The sequence below is a fragment of the Chiroxiphia lanceolata genome, chromosome 8, assembly GCF_009829145.1.
Source record: "Chiroxiphia lanceolata isolate bChiLan1 chromosome 8, bChiLan1.pri, whole genome shotgun sequence".
In the NCBI taxonomy this organism is placed as follows: domain Eukaryota; kingdom Metazoa; phylum Chordata; class Aves; order Passeriformes; family Pipridae; genus Chiroxiphia; species Chiroxiphia lanceolata.
In genome coordinates, this window is record NC_045644.1 from 15,174,789 (window position 1) to 15,195,286 (window position 20,498).

General features: G+C 36.3%; 1 protein-coding gene across 2 annotated transcripts in view; it reads left to right on the forward strand.

Annotated features, from left to right (window-relative positions):
- LOC116790160 (gamma-aminobutyric acid receptor subunit pi-like) overlaps window positions 1-20,498 on the forward strand; it is a 47,677-nt gene that overhangs the window by 4,942 nt on the left and 22,237 nt on the right. The window contains exons 2-4 of one of the 2 annotated variants that reach the window (XM_032694902.1): window positions 3,773-3,861; window positions 9,766-9,869; window positions 19,383-19,450. In XM_032694902.1, the coding sequence (XP_032550793.1) occupies window positions 3,806-3,861; window positions 9,766-9,869; window positions 19,383-19,450 (228 nt within the window). In that variant the 5' untranslated portion in view covers window positions 3,773-3,805. Of the gene's footprint in view, window positions 1-3,772; window positions 3,862-9,765; window positions 9,870-10,781; window positions 10,853-19,382; window positions 19,451-20,498 lie in introns of those variants that run through there. The other variant, XM_032694903.1, reaches the window with a different exon arrangement.

A 20,498-nucleotide genomic window follows, 5' to 3' on the forward strand; every position in this document is an offset into this window, starting at 1 on the left:
TCACCATCACACACGATGGAGCCCTATTTTCCTGGGGATGGCTGAACACCTGCCTGCACCCATGGCTTTTGCTTTACCTGTTAGATTCTCTTTATCTCAACCAATGAGTTTTCTCACTTTTATTCTTCCAGTTCTCTCCCCACAAGGCAGTAGTGAGTGAGAAACTGTGTGGGGCTTAGTTGCCAGCTGAAGGGAAATAAATTATTTCCTTTGTAACTTGGAAATTAAAATAGTAAGGAAGACTGGTCAGAACAAGAGAAGCCAATGAAAATTGCAATACAGTGTCAGGTGCCAATTTAATAAAAGCAAGGGCAGGAGTGAAGAATGAGTGAAGAATCTGCAAGTGACAGTGGCATTTTGGGGCCATATCCTGTAGGTGTTTTTCCTTTTTTTGTCTGCCTCTCTACTTTTAATCTTATCTTGTAGCTGCCTTCCATTTCCCACTATCTTTCTCCCACTGAGTCCTTAGTATTTCCAACTTTCCACCATTTCCCCTCCAGTTGGTTCATATTGATCTAACGAACAGAGGATGAAGTAAAGAATATAAAATCTCACTGGTTACATTGCAGTTCTAGTAGACAGTGCAAGTAGGAGAATGAAGAGCAGGGGAGGTAGTTGTATTTCCCTGGCATTGTGGGTGAATCACTTCTGATTTTCTAGCTGCTTTTCAGTCAAGCATTTAAAGGCACTGTCATTCAACAGTTTGGATCAGGAAGTAAAATGCAACTGCAGTGCTAATTCAGCTGATATTCTAAAACCCACCATCTGCTTTTTATTTTAAGATAATTCTACACACAGTTTTAGATGCCTGCAGTAACAGCCACGGGAATTCAGGCATATGGCTACTACCATATGACAAAGTGTATTATCTAATAATTTTTAGTCTTTCCCATGCATCCACTTGCACATAAGATATTTTGGTATAACAGGCATCTCATCCTTTGATTCATTCACACAAAATTCACTTCCAGTGAAATTTTAGGATACTACTACTACCTCTGCCAGCTGTCTGCCTCATCCCATTTCAATCTCAAAGGTTTGTGAAACTTGCATAATTCACTTTTCCTGTCATGCTGAAGATAATAAATACTGAATTCCCAAGAGAAATGCCAAAACATTAGATAGCATTTACAGTCCTAATCTGATGTGATTAAAAGTAGAAAAGTGTTGTTGTCTCATCGTATGAGAAACTGTGGCAGATTTTTTACCTTCACCTCAATTACTTAATGATATGTTTAGAACATGAAGATGTGTCAATATATGCATAATAGTTTGGACATCATGAAGTCTGTCTAGTTAAACCAAATGCCTCAATATTCTCTGCAGAAAACAAGTTATGTGTCTTTTTCTAGGCTCTGTGAGAGAGGAAAATATTATGGGTTCTGCTGAACTAGTTTTAAATACCAGTAGTTACATAGGTACACATAAGCAAGAAGTAATCCTGCTGTGAATGTATAGTATTTGACAAAGAAATGCATGACAGGAAAGGTCCAGATGTGCAAACATGCCAAGAGGCAGGCTTTTCAACAGAACAAACCAGCTCAGTAAGCCCCATAAAAAAGGGGCAGCAGAGAAAATGTGTGTGTGCATGCAAGCGTGTACACACATGCAGCAGAGATTTATATATCCAGCTTAAGTATTAGCTGTGAAACCTCTTAAGACTTCAATAGCTGCCCAGTTCTCTTCCGTGACTGGCATGCAGTGTCTCTTTGCAGTGATGGGATGCCAGTTGACATGGCAATTAGATCTCTTGATTAGTATTTCTTATATAGAAATTACAGATGCTCTCCTTCCTGTTATTTCCACGCTCTCTCTTCCTGAGCATACAAAAGTAATCCCTGCACTGTAGTATGGATTTGACCTTTCATATGTTAAAGACCAAAATTCTCCACCCCATCCTCCCATAAAACTGCTATATTGGATGTTGGTAAAGATCTAAAGGTAAACCAGCTGCTTTAGAAAGAAATCAGTAATCAGCCCACTCCTTTTGATCTTCAGTACTGTAAAAGCTAAAATCAAATAAGTACAGAAATATCCATAGGTTCCCTTAATCTGTTTATAAAGGATCTTCAGACATATTAGGAGCTCATAGTAGCAATTCAAAAGCTAAATGTAAAAGCAGCTTTATGAAGTACTTATAAAGTCAGTAAGAGGCTTTTTATTTTTAGCGTATTTTCCTGTGAGATAAACATAATGAATGTAGAAAGCATCCAAGCCCAAAATGAGACATGCAAAAGAGATCCCACGATCTGCACCAGGAGTGTTACAGAATCAGCATGTAGAGAGCAATGTTCTGACAACACCATCTGCCCATTTGTGCTGTTTTTTCCTATTACCAGCTCTCTTAACGTCTCATGCGTGATTTTCTGTGGAAGTCAGGAGGAGTATATGATTTATTTTGACATTAATATTTATCAGGCTGGTGTATGCCTAAAGTATCAAAGATGCTGAGAATGTTTACTCGTTTAAAAAGCCATTTAAATGGCTTTCCTTTTTCTTTGGAGACATTAACAACTCATTTTGTCACTTCACTGTTACGTAAAAGTCATGTACCATTCACATGGCATTAATTTAAGTAAATACCACTAGTATTACTCCTACTAGAACTACAGACTGAATGGAAAATTACTTTGGGGTTAAAAAAGTTTGCTAACATTTTGCATTGGTTACTAAAGGATGGTGAAACAAAGCTTCGAGTTGCGAAGCTTCAAATTCTTTACTAGTAGCAATTTATTGGGAAATTAAACTGCGAGATACTCCTGCAAAACTCATTCTGGACACTGAAAACATTATGTTTGATTGTCCCTTCCTAAAACCTGCAACAGATATTTCATTTTTATTTATTAACATTTAAAAATTATTTTACAGATTCTTGGTAGGTAACATTCCTGTCATGTGGGGTTTTTTAGAGTTTTGAAGCAAGTTTGAAAAATAACATTTCTCTGCTCTGATGAAATATAGTAAAAGTGTGCACAGTCTGTGAATTTCAGATCTGTTGCATGGCTGCATTAAACTGTGGATTGATACTCTTTTCATCCAGAAATGGATTACAGAGCTGACAGATTACTTAAAATAACCATTCTGGATGTGAATCATACTGACAAAGGCAAAAAAATCCCATTCAGAAGAAAACATCTTGCCTCAGCCAAACATTTTCAGAATGTGGGTGATTATGTATGATTATTTATATAGGGTCAAAGGATTTTTTTTTTTTTAATAGCTAGAGGTAGAAGCATGTAATTTCATTTTTTCTTGTAAACAAAAGGGTTACCAAAGTTACATATCATAGGTATGGATACTACCCACGAACCTGAGATGTTACTCTTAAACAGCTCCACGTTCTATGATGGGATTATGTGTTTCCATTACAAGGAGTGTACTGATATGCCAGAGATGCACTCATTTACAAGCATGAATAGGAAAGAAAAAATTCAGTGTTTGCAATTCTCCTGCACATGAATACATTATTTTTATATATTTATGTATTATATATATATTTATATTTTTTAGCAATTTTCTTAATATTTAAAGGGCATAGGCAAAAATGAAAGAGCTATAGGTTACTGGAATGCGTCTTCTATTGGTAAGTTAAATAAGTCCTGATGCCGTCTCTTTTTTTGAAGTTTTGAGAGTTTTCTAATTGATGTAGATATTTACCAATACATTTATAGTGGAAGCTATTCAAGATACAAGTGTTGAAAACCTTGGGAAATTAGTGTATTTTAAAAGCAAATACGTTGTAAAACATTACCTCTGCACCTTTTGTTTTTAGGAGCCACAAGAAGTTCTGAAACAACTTGTGACAATGTATAGTCTTAAGTGCTGCAATCTGAGAGCCCTTTTTCTATTGATCCTCTATAGGTAAGAATTATTTGCTAAAAAATATTATTTCTTCAGTTTATAATACTATCAGTTTTTTTACTATCTGTAAAATCAGATATCTGACCAGGTAACAAAGTTAAATCCTCTTGACAGTTGAATCTTGTCTCTTACAAATATTAAAGAACTGGGGTATTAATAACAGAAATACAGGACTGAACTTCATGAATCTCAGCTGCCTGGATTGAGTTACAGATTTTTTTAATTGGAAACATGGATAAGGAAAAAAAGAATGAAATTTAACTTAAACAAATGATCCATTGAATGGTGGGTAGAGAGTGTGAATACCATTTCAGATGCTTAACAAATTTAGACGAGCACAAGGTCCTTGCCTGTAGCATAGTACCTTGCCCAAGGACAGAAGCACACAGTCCACCTGGATTTACTACAAGTTTGAGATAGTAAAATCATCATTGTGCACTAAAAGGAGAGTATCTCAGAAAGAATTACCTCTTCAAAATACTGTTTTCTTATTCTCTGTTGATGAAATCGTGAAGTCTTGAGGAAATCTGAGTTGTGTTAAGCTGGAAAGTGAAAATGATCCCTTCTGTGTACAAGCAACCCTTCTAAAAGTGTAGTTGCCATGACAAAAAAACTTAAGATAGAAATGGAGCACTTAAAATATATTGCTGCTATAAAAATGCGGAAAAATATTCTTTATAAGTAATTCTAATAAGAAAATGTAAGCATGGATTGTTAAACATTGTCACCATCAGCTTCAACTGAAGTATTTAAAGCCTGTGAGCCAATTCTCTATCTAGAATTGCCTAATCTACTTCATCTCTCACTAAATTCCTCAATATAAGATTCAGCCTGAGCTTTAGCTCAAGTGGGTGTGCAGACAGACTTTCACTCAGTTGTAGGGGCAGGTGGAACAGTCTGCTGAAAGGGAGTTTAAAGCATCTACTCCCTCACCTTGTTCAGTACTATAAAGAGGTCTTCGTTCAGAACACACTTGCTCTAATTCCACCTTCCTTCCTCATCAACTGAGACTTGCCACATTCTGTAATAATTAGATGACTTATGGCTTAGCAATAATAAAACATTGCTAAGAGATTAACAAAATTTCAGAAGCATCTAAGTAATAAGGAGGCAAAATTCCCCCAGAAGCTCAGTCTGTGGTATATAGTTGCCTTCATTATTATCAGACAGACTTTATGAATTTTCTTACAGCTTCATATGACTCTGAGTATCCAGCAGCAGAGAGTTCATTCCTGTGTAGTATCCATGGGAGTCACATGCATGCACAACACCTGTTTAGCTTAGACACAAGTGCACTGCACTGAGCTGATGTGGTTCTTGTTGCACCCAAATCCAAACACAGGCCAAGAAGCAGCTCTGTCCCTTGGTTATCTCACAGACAAGATGATGTTTAGGTATACAGATGCATTTTTCCAGTGCGGAGGCATTTGTGAAAGTGCTGCTTAAAACAAAAACGATCCTGCTTGGCACTAAAACACAGAAATATTTCTGAGCAATATCCAAGGGCTGAGGTGCACCCAAAGCAAGGAACATGATTTCTCCCCATTTATCTGGTCCCTTAGATAACCCACCTGTATAAGCTCTGGTTAATGTGTGAAGAGAGTTTCCTCTAGTGAGTACTTTGTAATCAGTAATGGTGTGGGGTTGTTTTTTTTTCCTTTCTGTCTCTCCCTTCCTGAATGAAACTTCTTCACTTTCAGCACTTGACATTAAATTACATTACAATCACATCAAGGGCCCATTTTTAGTATTAAAACCTATATCTGGGGAGTAGCCCAGAAGTATTTTTAATTTTTTTTAAGAAGTAGAAATGAAAAAATTGAGGCAAATTTATCTGAGTAGTCAATAGAACATGCAGTTCAAATCATTATCAGGAATCAGCTTAAGCCCTTCTTTAGTCCTAAGAAGGGCTCCCATTTTTTTCAGAAAGAGTGTTTTCAAATTAAAGAATGTTAGCCTGGGTTTATGGAGCCAGAGATAGAAAATTTTGTGGGATGTTTATTTCTTTTTTTTTTTTTTGACTGAGCTTAAGAGTACATATGTCACTTCAGTGTTTGTTCCTGTATCTGGTAGGTGGTAGCATAATACTACAGTTTCAACCTCACCATTTAACAAAAAAATGGTGACAGTGCTGTCTGTTTTGCAGAGAATTAATCAGTGATGTAGTAGATTTTGCTACAGTTTATCTATAAAGACGATAAAAAAGCCTTATCGTTGAGCACAAGTATGAAACCAGAAGTAACACCTTTATTTACATCTGTAAACCCTTTTCCTGTCAGTGAATTGCCCGAAATAAAGCTTTTTTTATTCTTGTTTTCCTGAGGGGAGTGCTTCAAAAGCTTGCTCAGACTGTATCTGGCATTTTGTTTATCTTCTCTCAGTTCTAAGGTGTTTCTGTCTCTTTCATGATACATAACTTCTGACAAAAAATAGCCAGGAAGAATATTCTCGTACATGTGTCTAGACTGTACTTTTGCTTAAAGTGGTGATATATACTATGGTTTATGGCAAATGTTCCCTCTTTCCCCTCCAGTTACCCCATTCTGTTAAGATACTAACTTGAAAGTGTCTTAAATAACAAGCAGTTGTTGTACCTTCCAAGTTTAGCCAAGTCTATAAAAATACTAAGTTTTTGAGCCATAAGAATAACTAGGGAAAATAAATAATTGCAATTCAGATTTTATGAAAGCAAGCATAGGTCATTGAACCTGATGAGTTAAAGCATTTAAAGCACTGACAGCCCAGAGCAGATAGATATTCCCAGCTGACAAATATACTCAGTTTGGTTCTGTAAAGGCATGTTCTCTCCTCAGTGGCTGGAACAGCTGTTTCAAGGCAGTTCCATACTTAAATGCATGCCAATGTATTTCGCATACATTAAGAAAATGGAGGAACTAAAACATCATCTTCATTTAACTATAAAACATATAGTTAAATATAACAACAGAAATACTGGGTAAAAGAGAAGCTTAGATGAATTGATGAGAAGATGCACATGCATAAGTGGAATGAATCTCAGCTTTTACTTTTATGAATGTTTGGAGCTGTGAGCTCACTCTTGCTTAGCAATGAAGAGAGGATGTGAATCAAAGAGCACTTTAAAGGAAACAGAGCATCATCCCTTAAAACACAGAAAAGCCAAACCCCTTAAGGCACATAACTTCTGTAGATTCCTTGTCTTTCAACACTGACAATCTGCTTCTGAGTATCCCCAAAGTTAGCAGGATGGTAACACCACACGTTCACATTTAGGAGGCATCAGGTTCCTCTCACATATTGGCTCATAGGTCTTCTCAAAGGTTGTATGGCCAGATAGCACACAAGGGACAGTGCCTCGTTAATTCAGAGCCTCAATTACTGCACGACAGCTTTCCCAGGCCAGCAAGTTCTTACTTAACCATAACATTCAAAAGACCAGTGATACAAAGCTACACATCATGTTTTAATGAAGGGAATCATGAATTACCTCAGGTGATTTAAGGGAAGGACTTGCATAAAAAGTTTTAAAGCTGTATTTCAGAAAATAGCTGTTAACGGTAATGAATCAGAGCTCTCTACAATTGCATACTGATCAGCAGAATAATATTATACCCTTGCAGTGGAAAAGAAACAAGTTTTCCTTTATGTTTCACGGTGTGTAAGACTTACTCAAGAACAGTCCAGTTCTGCTGTGAAATTAAACTCATGCAGATCACTAAACACTTAGCTAAAATTTATATGTAAATTACAAAAGCCTAGATATCAATTAGAAGTACAGTATTTAAGAAATCAATTACATTCAAGTACATTTCTAATTTTAACACCTTTGTGCAACATAAAACAGGTCTTTATATTCATATTTCAACTCAATTTGAGGTGTGTTTGTTTCTTTAGGACAAAACTTACAGGAGAAACTTCCCTTATTTCAATGCTGGCATTACTCGAGCACTCTTAAGGTTGAGTAAAGTAATAACATAGTTCTCTAGCAATACAGAAATAAAAAAAAAAACAGGGACAAAATAAGGGAGACTACAAGACTATTTAAATATCTGAACTATATGTATTACAAGGCAGCTAATGAAAAACAGCTACTTCTGTGGGAATAGGGTCTGGTGAGCAGAAAATTACCCAGCAATAGCAGCACTTCAGGCCAGTGGACACCACATCTAATACCACAGTGTGATTTGGCCACGCGCATTCAGTGAGATCATCTTAGCATTTAAGCTTTGCCAGTTTAAGATGCTGGATTATTCCTAGTGGATGAAAACCACAGTTTCCTGACAGAACAACTCAAAGTTTCTCAGAAACAGAGCAAAATTAAAAACAAAAGATCAAGCTTTGGCAAGCTACAGAAGACCAAGAAATATAATGCAGAAGAGCAAGCAGAGTTTTCAGGAGTAGCTCTAAGAAAAGCTGGGAATAAGAAATTCAGTGAGGATTTAGCAGTATTAAGAAAGACCACAAAACACTGGTATCCCCTTACCTATTATTAGTTTCTTCTCCCCAGGGCCAAACCACCACAGCTACAGTTCTTGATATGTGCTGTAGGAGAGCTAAGGGGCAGAGCTAGTCACTTTTAGCGACCACTCAGTCCTTATGCAAGGAAGTGAAAAACAAAGAACCCCTCTCCTGATGAATATATAGGTGGCTGCTCTCCATCAGCAGAGACAATGCCTCTGCTTGCAGCCAGCTGTGACTCACTGAGTCAATCAATTGTCTGCTTCTCACCTTCATGATTCATACCCCACTTTTCTCAAATCATTGGCAACAAGTGGTCAGTACCATTTGTGTTTTAATTAATGAAGAGCACAGCCTAAATCTGTGATGGGTGAGCACACCCTGCTCACAGTCTTGGGGTGCTCACCTTAGGGGTTAGGTAGCAATTAAGAGCAAGGTTATAATATCTTTTGGTGTGAGACTGCTTCATCATCAGCATCATGGCTAGGCTTTGCAAATGAAGATTTGGGAAGGGCTCTACCCACATTTGCTACAAGTGTGCTGGTGGCTAAAGAGGCCAATGTGAGATAGACAAGTCTGGTTGCAAAAGACTGCGGGACTGCTACCTACAGTGTAACAGCTCTTAAGGGCCACAAGTGTCCCCCCACAGCTGCTAACCATTAAGGCCTATAAAAGGTGAAGAGGGATATATAAAAATGAATCCTGAGGGAGTCTGAGTAAAGAATTGCAATTTTGGTATATATCCTCCTTAGACTCTTCATTCCTCTAAAGACTGTCATGTCCTGAACCTCCCATGGGATCATTGCAGGGACCCCAGGGTAAAAATGGGGTTTGTAATTCTTTATATTTACTTCTATGGGTTGTATTTGTAGCTGTTTCTGAGCAAACAAGGTATTTGAATTCTTACTATGCTTCACTGACTTTGCCCAACAGGATTATTTCTATAACCTATTTAAAAATTGTGTTGTGAAAGCAGAATTTTAAGAGTGTTTTTATGCACTAGTCTTTGACGTTGGTTTCTCTCTCTCTCTGAGAGCTAAATGTAATGTATTTCATTACGTAAAAAGAAGCTTAATTTTAAATACTGAAATAAACAGTCATTATCTCTTCCACATTCCTAGATTATAACAATAATACTCTGTTTACAGATAAAGTATTAAAGAAGATCGTTTCTCAGGTGAAGAGTTAAGAAATAATAAAATTTAAAGAAGTGATAGACTTTAAGCTATGAAAGTGATATTTTTTTTCCTATAAGAGATTAATGTAGATTATAAAATCTGATATTTTCGGGATTTTTTTTTTTTTACAGTGCTGCAAAATGCTAACATGCATCTTTTTCATAGTATGTTGTCTGATGGACAGTAATCAACAGTACCCTTGAAACTAATACAGGATTTTCTTAGAATGTCATCTCTGCTATAATTGATAATGTCTTTTTAAAACATCCTCGTTTTCAATTGCTTTTAGATCAATGCAAGTTCCTGAAGCTGAAGGAAAAAGTGAAATTCTACCTCCAACTATACAAAAAATAATAAAAGGATACAACAAGTATCTACGTCCATTTTTTGATAGTAAGTAGAAAAGCTCTTTCAATAAGACTGAGCCATAACATAATGTGGTGTCTAAAACTCAGCAGTGAGAGCAAATGTTTTTTTTTCTGTACTTTTTTTTTCTTCCAGTGTTTTACAGTGACTGATCTGATTATACATGTTCTATGATATAATAAGATAGAGTGTAATAGCTTTTGTGACTTAAGGTGAAACTTATATATTCCAGGCATTCACAAGCTAAACTTCCAGACCCTGTTAGAAACTTGTCTATCATTCTACATGTTTCTTTATGAAATAGCTGTAACGTCTTGCCTATTTTTAAAAGCATAATTTCCTCTGAATTCCTAAACAATAACTATAAAAATCTTTGATTAAAGATTAGAAAGCTTTATATATCAAACTGTTCATAATAGCAAAGGCAAATCTTGTTGCTATATATTACATGTGTCAACTATAAGATTGCAAGAGAATTATTTAATAAATGATTCTTGCCTCAGGTTGTAAAGGTCACTGGACAGATATACTGCAAAACTATGGGGGAAAATGAATCGAAAATGTCAGTTCCCTGCATCAGAAGGTGATGGTCACCAAATTGGAAGACCCACATAGTCTGCTGCACCAAGGTTGATTTTACTGCCCTGCAGTGCAGTCAGCTGGACACCTGAAATCTCAGTGACAAACATATTCCTTGCTTGAGTCAGGCTGTTGCATACACCAGAAATATTGAAGAGTTGTGAGGTGGCATGAAGATCTCTTTCTGGAGAAACTGCAGAACTCTGAAGAAGAAAATATTCTGAATGTTGAAAAGACACTCAACAGCATGTGTCTGTCAGAAAATAAACTTGCAAGCTGAATGCTAGGCAATAGTTCTTAAGCTAGATATTCAGAAGTGTTCAAGGTTTCAAATGAAGATTTTTACATCCCTCTATAAATTGCTTAAAATAATTGACTAAAGAGTTTCTCAGACCGTTACTCTTGCTATCTAAATACCTGGTTCCATAAAGGTACTCTACATCATGTGCAATTTCTGAATTTGTTTCATAAAAATATTAAGATACCTCTGTATTTTAGGATAAATGAAAACTATTTCATCTGTTTGTTTTTATGGTAATTGTCTCAGCTGAGGATACAACTAGTATAAAATATTTAATGCTCTAAGGAGATTTTCAGAAATATAAAAGTAACTCTAATAAATAAACTAACCCTTTCTCACTGGAGATAATTCATAATGTAAAATAACTGTGTTTGGTGGCCATTAATATATTTTATTCATTACTTCATCTTAGTACTAGAAATTCATTGGCACTGCCGTGATTCATGTGCCAGCCGTAGACAGCAGAGTTTTATTGCAAAATCTTAGGATAGCAATTAAGACCAACAGTAAAGCACTTTTGAGTTACAAATCTCCCTTTTCTTTCCTCAGTTTTTTTTTTTCCCCTCAGCTGTTTTATTGCAGCAAGGCTATAGTTCCTTTTTTCTGGCTGGGTGCTTTGTTCGGAGAGATGCTAAGGACACTCTGTTTGCCTGGAAATCCCAGAGGGGCTCAAGCACTGATCAAGTCTTTGTCACACACAAAGCCAGTCTAGCACCTCCAGACAGTGCCAGCTGCTGCATATGCTCACTGCAGCTCAGGCATGCAAACACTGCCTCAGAAATCTTTGATGGATCTTTATTAGCCCTAGTGCTGAAGGAGTGAGATGACACTGAAAAAATACATTTTATTGATGCCATTTCTAAATGCACGGTTGGTGGTTTTGTGAGAAATAAGTTTGTAGGAATAATTTAGGTTAGGATAAGTCAGGAAATGCTCATCCTAGTTTTTGAACCTCTAGCTTTTGCAAGATCATTTGGGATCACTTTCCACGTGATAGAGGCATGTGCTTGGGCTGGGAAGTGGTATCAGTCCAGCCCTAGCCCCTCTCTGTTACTGGCAAGGTGGGCTGCATGTCTCATGAGATTCAGGTCCAGAAGCAGAGCTAGTGAACTACCCAAATCCTCAGTTTAACAAGCCTGCAGATGGTACTTATCTGTGTGACTACAGCTATGCTACCTTTGTTCCATGTAATATTTTCCTTCTTTATATGGATATGGTTATTTGCCTGCAGCTGGTGTACCTTGTGTCTGTTTTTTGTTAGAAAGATTTCAATAGAACTGTCTTTACTCAGAATTCTGTCAATGGCTACAGCACAGCTGTCAAAGAGTTGTTGAAGCCAGAGTATCAATTTAGTCATTGATATCTCTTCTGTGACTTCCCTCTGTCCTATTCTCCCCAAATCCTTAATTTCTTTGGTATGATATTTGCATGTTAATAGTAAGAGACTGAACAATTAGAGATGGATCTTAAGATCAAACTGCTGGTTAGACTTGGGTAGGCTAATGAACAAATACATGATAAAAACATAGAGTGGGGTATTCTGGTGGAGATCATCAGCTACTATAAAAGCCTGCACGGTCCTGATATACTCTTAGACGCAAACTTGTGTTTCTAGAAATACGAACAGAAGAGGATTGATATGCATATTAATCTGGAGATCTGTGTTTGCTGTCTGCAGTGCATGAAAGGATTTGTATATATGGGAAACTAATACATGTATGTTGATATGCAGAAATATCCAAAAACAATATGCTAAAATCAGCCTTCTTAAGACACTTGATTTCCTTTTTTAAAATTTATTTTAGGCCAAGATCCCTTTGCTTTCAAAAATATGCATATTTCTGTTTATTTGTGCGTTAGATACACACTCATAAATATGCACAAAGAAATTTGTCATAAAACTAGATGATATTATTTGTTGGCATCTACAGTGCTTTGAGCTTACCATTAGCTAATCATAGTGGAACTATGAAATGTGATTTTTATCAAGTGTGAGAGGGCCAGGAGTTAGCTTGAATTTTAGAATAACATAATTCAAAGTAATTTCAAAGTTATTTGTCCTTGAAAATTTTCTTTAGTCAGGAAATGGGAATTTTAGAATTGATGCTTGCTGCCAAGATACAATCGTACTCTTACAAAATCAGTGACACTGAACTCCTTAATATTTAGCAAAATGGGGGTTTAGTCCTGAAAAGAAAGCTTTAGGTATAAACAAATGATCATAAAATGAAAGTTCCTTTCTCCTAAAGCCAGAACAAACAGAAATATTTACTAGTCAAGGCAATTTTATGACAGCTCATAAATTCTTAGTTTAATAAACCCTCCATTTGCCTATTAGTTTGTGTTTGGTCCTTTTGTGCTGAGATTGGCAGATGACTGGAAATTACCCAAGCGCATACAACTCGGCTAGTGTCATTAACAAGGGGACCATGAAGATATGTTTCATTTGAATCCAGTGACTGTGCAAAACAACATAAAAACTGTCTTCTTCTCTCCTTGCATGAATTGATACTAATGCTTTTCTAGATTTTAAGTCTGGATTAATCTCACTTTATTTTAGTCATCTCCTTCCTTGACAGTCACCCTTCAGGCTGTTGCTACCCAAGTGTTCCAATTTTTACATGACACAGACTGTAATTTCCATCTCTAAGCACCTGAATGAGGTGCCCAAAGTTGGACTAGTTGAAGCCAGTCTTAGTATGACAGAGGTTTGCAAGTAAAATTGGCTGAGAGCTTTGTTTGTCCATGGTGGGTGGCACACACCAGTTGCCAAATCACAAGGGGTACTTTTACATGTTGTTTAGTACAGAGGAATCTCAGCTGAACTGGTTATTTGGCTCTGCTGTCATCTGAATGTTACTATTAAAAATGTTCTCTTTCCTTATCTATAGCATTTAGTGTCATTCTTAGAGCTGGTTCATCAAGCAAGTCTTCATAAACTGAACACATAGTTCTAATAGTGAAATGTAAAAAAAAATTACCTATCTAGAATGATTTTAGCCATTCTTTTGACTGGAATGTGAAATACACCTATATTAGATATTGCTCCTCAATATAATATCCATCCTATCCTTTTAGACATATATGTAATTCTTCTATAGAAAAGTTGGCGTAAGGGATTTAAGAATGTGCAGTTATTTCCCTTAAATATGCTACATAACCCTAACATTTTATCTCAGCCATACAAGTTGATTTCAACCTCAGGTTTTCTGCTGAAACCGTGTAGACCAATTTTATAACTTTAGCTGCTGTGCCAAGCCTCTCTGAATTAATGAGTAATTCCTGCTGACTTCAGTGAGCCTTGGATGAGGTTATAGAGCTGTTAAAGGATGCATAAAATGTTGTAAATAATTTTATACAAATAGATTTTGTTCTGTGATTGAACGTGATAATTTAAGTGTTCTAATTAAAAAGAGAGACTAGGAAAAGGTCACAGCTAAGTACATTTGAATATAGAAGCTGCTTTCAAGTGGTGTAGAAAGGTGTCATGCTTAAATCAGTTATTCTAAATCACGTTTAAAAGATTATTTTCCTTAGCTTTGTAATAGTAATACATTTCATGGTCTTAAATTTTAAATGAAAGCAAATCAAATCTGTGAGTCCAATCTTCTGTGTAAGGTCAGTCATCATGGTTTTTTTTTTCCTCAAGTGCTGTTTATGTTAAATTCTATGAATTTGTTTAGATGAAGGCTTTTTAGTCTTCAGAAGTGTACAATTTACCCCCAAAGAGACCCAGAGATATCACAATGTTAACTGTGTCTAACACTCTTTGATTTATTGAGGCAAACTGACAGGGTATGTGAGAAAGAAATACCAAAAAAATAATCATTTAAAGGTGATTTAAATGATTTAAAGAGCATTTTATGTCCCACTTAACCAATGTCTGATCCTTCAGAGAAAAGCAAAAAGCCCAGAATATGTAAACTTCAGCATGCAGATGATAACGTAGATTTTCCTTCCTTTTCCATGGAACTAAGAGACACTATGAGACTCACTGCCACCAAACCCAGCTTCCTGCATACAGCACAGTTTGGATTTTGGTTTGGGGTTTTTCTACCCCCCAGCCCCTAAATGCAAAGTTCTAGAGGCTCTAACTTTCCAACAGTGATTAAGTTCAGTTAGAAAAAGAATTTATTTGAAGTTTCATGTTGTCTCTAGCTTCCATCAACTGTCATCTTGCTTTGCTTTGCCAAAGAATGTGCACAACTTACTACCAGATCCATTTTCTGACACTGCACGAATCACTTCTCTGACTTCTCTTTGAGGAGCTGAGTAAATGATGTTCCTTGATTTTTATGTTATATGCTCTGATATTAAGCTTCCAAATTTTTTTGTCTTCTGGAATATTTCTTTCTGTCACATAAACTCTGTCTGCTGTTTCCATATTTTTTTTCAAATGTGGAAAACGAATTGTGTCACTGTCATCCCATAACAGTCTTGCCAATACAGCATAGATTGCAAGATAGCTTAATTTTGTGCATTACTCCCCATTGCCAAAGCACAAGATGGAAAGAGCATGTTGAAATGATTATCTGTGACAACCTCTAAATCCTTTTCAAAGGCACTGCTTGCCAAGATAGTTTCTTATCCAGTACGTACTGCCTGCATTATTTGTCTCCACATTAATTGCTTGCATTTGGCTGTATTGAAATGTGTTTTTTGACAAGTGATTTAACAAGTCTCCACCAATTTTTGTCTTGTCCACAAACTGTACCAGTGAAGCAACATCACTGTCTAAAGATTATTAATGTGAACAAATAGGATTGAAGCCGATTCCTGCTAGAAATGGGTCTGTCTTTTGATGTCTTTATATCAAGAATTACAGTTGAGATCTCTCAGAAGGCCTCTCTTAATCTGTCCAGTTTCTTAATGTAAATATTTGTCAAGAAAAATATCTTGTAGTGGGAAGTTTAATGCACTGAAAAAAGTCTAAGAATAATGTATCTCTTTATGTAAGAGTTCCATAATACTCTAAACCAAAGCAAAGCTGGTGATCAGAGAGAAAAAATCAATTTTTTTGGAACTTATAATGAATTATTCTAGTGATAATTTTCCTTCTAATTCTCTGCTAGAGCTGCAGTATTTTATCTAGTGTTGCTGAAAAGATGAGATGTTCTTACAAAAAGCCACCTCTCTTGAGGTGTTTCTGAATGTCGGAATTGCTTTATGTTTTCTTAAACTAAATGAAAAAGAGCTCACACAAACAGCTCAGCACTGCAGGTTATTGATAGTGCCGATCCATTTCAGTAGTAGGTATACGCATGATACAGTGATGGTTACTTTGTTACTACCAAGTGTAACACGCTGGGATCTTTGCAGTGCTCCAAACTTAATTTTTTAGGTATGCTGTCTGCCACTCTTCTGACTGCTTTCCTATTTGAGATCCCTATGAATATCTATAAAGTGCATAAAGGAACAGTCCCTGTACATAAATTTCAGTGAAAGTTAAAATGTATGTTGCTTAGATTGCACAGCAATTGCTTAACAAGGCACTCCCTTTGGCAAGCCTTTGCCATGCTTTGAAGATTTCCTTTGCTAATGCAGGACAGACTGACTTTAGTTTTTTTCTGAAGGTCAGTAGATTTCTTCTGAAGTTGTCATTGTACACACAACTTCTGCCAAACATATGGAAATGTAGGAACTGGCTGCCTCATCTGGTCTCCTGCCCAGTTTTTGACACTGTCAACAGGAGACCATTCAGAGGAAGTTCAGGGAAAACCCTGGTGAATAATTATGGGCAGACTCATTCTGTTATTAATACTTTACAATTTATAGTGCCTTTCTAAAAAAGCATTTAGCCTCGCACGCAAAAAAAAGAAATCAGCATTTTACTATTAATATTTTTCTGATTTGACTAACCGTTGTAGCAAATCAGTTCTCAGCAGCTTGTATGCTGTTAATAAAGATCCTTTTCATAATTATTTTCCTGCAGAACTCCTCCCATACAGCATGTTGCTGTATCTTAGGTGATATAATTTTCTGCTGAGTTTTCAGGAGTGCTGGGCTTGATAGACTGGAGCACTTGGCCTGTGCCAGCTGTCAGCTGGGGCTAGCGGAACAGGATGGTTTTGCCCTGACTGCACTACCACTCCTTAGCACTTGAACCTCAGGGCAAGTCTGTGCTAGCACAATCAGTTTGAGCTTGAAGTACCTCTTAACCTGAGCTAGAGGTCTTGTGGTGTTTGGGAGTCACCCAGCACTCTTTACAACTACCTGAAAGGAGCTTGTAGCCAGGTGGATATTGGTCTCTTCTCCCAGGCAACTGGCAGTAGGACAAGAGGATACAGTCTTAAACTGCACCAGAGGAGGTTTAGGTTGGACATTAGGAAGAAGTTCTTCACAGAAAGAGTGAAGAAGAAGAGCATTGGAATGAGCTGCCCAGGGAGGTGGTGGAGTCACCATCTCTGGAGGTGTTTAAGAAAAGACTGGATGTGGCTCTTAGTGCCATGGTGTAGTTGACAAAGTGGTGTTAGGTCATAGGTTGGACTCCATGATCTCAGAGGTCTTTTCCAACTTAGTCGATTCTGTGATTCTCTAACACTACACTACTGTTGTGTTACTCAGGACTGTTTTGAAAAATACTTCAACAGGAAAGAAAGAAGGAAGAGGTCTACAAGTTCCTGTTTGTGTGATTCCAGAAAAATTAAACCCTACTTAATTTCAGTAATCTTCTGGGAAAATCAGCTTTTCCTCTCATATGTGTAACAATAGCACTGATGATACTGTAATGCTGTTAGTGAACATTTCCCCATATCTGTGTTACCTTACTAGGCAAGGATCAGGTGTTGTTCCAGCCAATAAAATATGATATAATAAAAAGAGTCTGATTATTCCCAGCCATGATTCCCACATAACCATCTGAACAGTGCATTGTCCTCTCGTTAGGACGTTTCATCATTAGGCATATGTCTTGCAGGATGAGGTTCCCCCCAAATAATTGTGTGACAGTTGGCAACACTATGCTCTGCTACAGTCATACATGAGAATCTGTAGGAAGACTTGAAAAAAGTCAGAAAATGGATTATTTTAAAATTTAATGAATTTTGAGGGTCTGACATATGTTCTAGGGCTGGCAACATGGTACCTGTAATAATGATATAGTACAGCGGTAAGCATAAGTATTAATTGTCTCTGTTGCATCCTAGGAAGTTGGGCTGAGTTTCCTGGAGGCTTGAGCTTTTAATCCTGGAGGGAGAAAACATAAATGTATTATTGGAGTATCAAAACCTGAAAAGAATGGAAAGAAACAGAAGAACAAGCTGACAGTGATCTGAGAGATTTTCAGTCGCTTTTGTTCCAGAGTCATCTTCTAATAGATAAACAATTTCTTCTAAATCCTATATAAAATTTTATAGTATATAATAAACACACAGGTTACTATCTGGGCATGCTGCAAACCTACAGTCCTGCTTTAAGCTGGAGCTTTATATTTAAACTTTCAACTGAGTCCGAAACAAAGGATTTATAGATTTTTTCGGGAGCGATAGGTGTTTAATGACTTTAACATACACATTACAAATAGAAACTATTTTGGAAAAAATAAAATACTAGTACAGTTATGTGACTTAGAATGATATATTTTTTCCTTAGTGTTACCCAGGGTGGGTAGAGTTCGACTCCATCTTCCTCTGGGTGCCATCTGGGGCCATATAGGAGCTTTGCATATAATGCATTGCACGGAGCCATGAGGGGCTTTCAGCAGTGTGCCTGTAATATATGGGCACTATCAGTTATGTAGACCTTACCTAAAATATTTCTCCGTTTCTCAGTACTGTATCCTTTGCTTCTCAATTGCTTGGAAAGATGCATTTATTTAATATTAATTTCCTTGTACAAGTGCTCTGTTAATTATTCTGCACATACGCAACCAGGAATAATGTTTCTGTGAAAGCTCTGCACAAATTCTGCATTTTAAAGTGCACAGCTGGTGATCTTCCTTCCAATACTGTGAAATGCATGTTCACAAGGAAACGAGAATCTGAGCATACTAACAATACAATAACAGCTACTTAGGTAAGGTATTAATCACACTGAATAAGCCTTCAGTTCACATTAATATTAAAAGGAAAATTAAATTACTAATTTTCCTTTAGAAATGCAGATATCCCAAGTTTACTGCTAGTGGTTGAAAGCAAAATGTTAAAATGCAATGGCACAATATATACAATAATTTCCTAAATGGGCAGTTAATAAAGTCACTCAGCTATGCCATCTGGATATTAACCATGTGATGTGGCCAGGTGAAACTTCTTAGTCTGCTAACATCTGATGGACCAGATGTTGCAACTGGAAGAATTCTTTCCACTGCTCTGCACCTCAGAGTAGAAGAGTGTGATGCATCATGGGGATTTTGCCTTCCACACCTTATTGTGTAACACTTTCCCCAGCACATTTTTTCTGGGGAAAAATCATATAAACTGGGAAGCATTTAAGAAATAAAGCCTGTTTATTAAAACTAAGATACTGTTAGCCTAAAAGTATTACATTTTCATTACAAATATTAGAATTCTTGCATAATTTAAGTTTGAGAAATATTTCCTTTCTTAAGAAAGCTTCTAAACGTTTAGAAAAAAAAATTGGAAGATTTTGTAGCCAGTTCTCCTGAAAACTGAGTATGAAAGAACTATGAGCTACATTCTGACTTCCTTTTTTTTTTGCAGATGGTCCTGTGTCAGTTGGAATGAGTATGGATATTGCAAGCATTGATACAATATCAGAAATAAATATGGTATTGTAGCTTTTGCAGTCTTTTTTTGTTCTACTTGATAAGCTAATGTCTTGTGCTTACAGCTGCTGGCAATGTGGCTTTGGGCCTGTCTCCTTGGGAAACCAAAGTGGGTTAGGAGGTGGAATTTTATTTTTTACTCCAGATATAGTTTATAGCACTATAATAAATATAGAAATGCAGCTGCAAATTACACCTCTCACAGATACAAACAGAACTTTGCTACTGAGTATTAATCTTAATGAAAGTCATGTGGATCAGTATTTATTTTCCAGATTAAATGTCTAAATCTTTATGCATTTCAGAAAAATGAAGATGTATTCATGAGCCTTTGAAGTCACTGTCTTTCCTTATGATTAGACACAGCTGAACTTAGACTGTTTTTCTCTTCTGTTTTTACTGTCACACATTAATTTATTCCAGCTGTGTTTCATGAAATTTGTATCATTTGTTTTTGAACAAACTATGAAATGGAATATAATTTCTAATTAAAGATCTTCCATTTGTACATCAAATAAAAACCCAAAATTCATTAATCAGCTATTAAATATTAGTGTATTAGTAGTTATTAGTTACTATTTAGAAAGGGGGAAGTAAGGTTAGAACTTCAGATGAATTTATAATATTGATAAAAACACTCCATAAAATCAAAAATTGATTTAAAATGTGTTAGGAAATAGTGTTATTTTAACGTAGGACTGCAAGGCATATCTAAATTGAAGGGGAATTGGCTGAATGTTATATTCAAGGTCTTGATAAATTTGGTACCACTGTTTCCTTTGTGATGAGGAAAGGATAAATTGTGCTAAAAGATGATGATTCTTGTTTCACTAACCTCTTTTGTCTATCTGAATTTATTCAATTTTTTCCAAAGTGTTCTTAAAAAAAAAATCATTGTTTATTTAGTAGCTTATGCGAACAAAATTATGTTTGGAACACTTACATAAATAATTCTAAAATTTAAAGATTTGCAGAGCCAGATAATCTGCTTACAAAGTTCCAGTGACTTCAGCTGATTTATAGCCCCAGACTCAGGCCATCAGCTTTTACT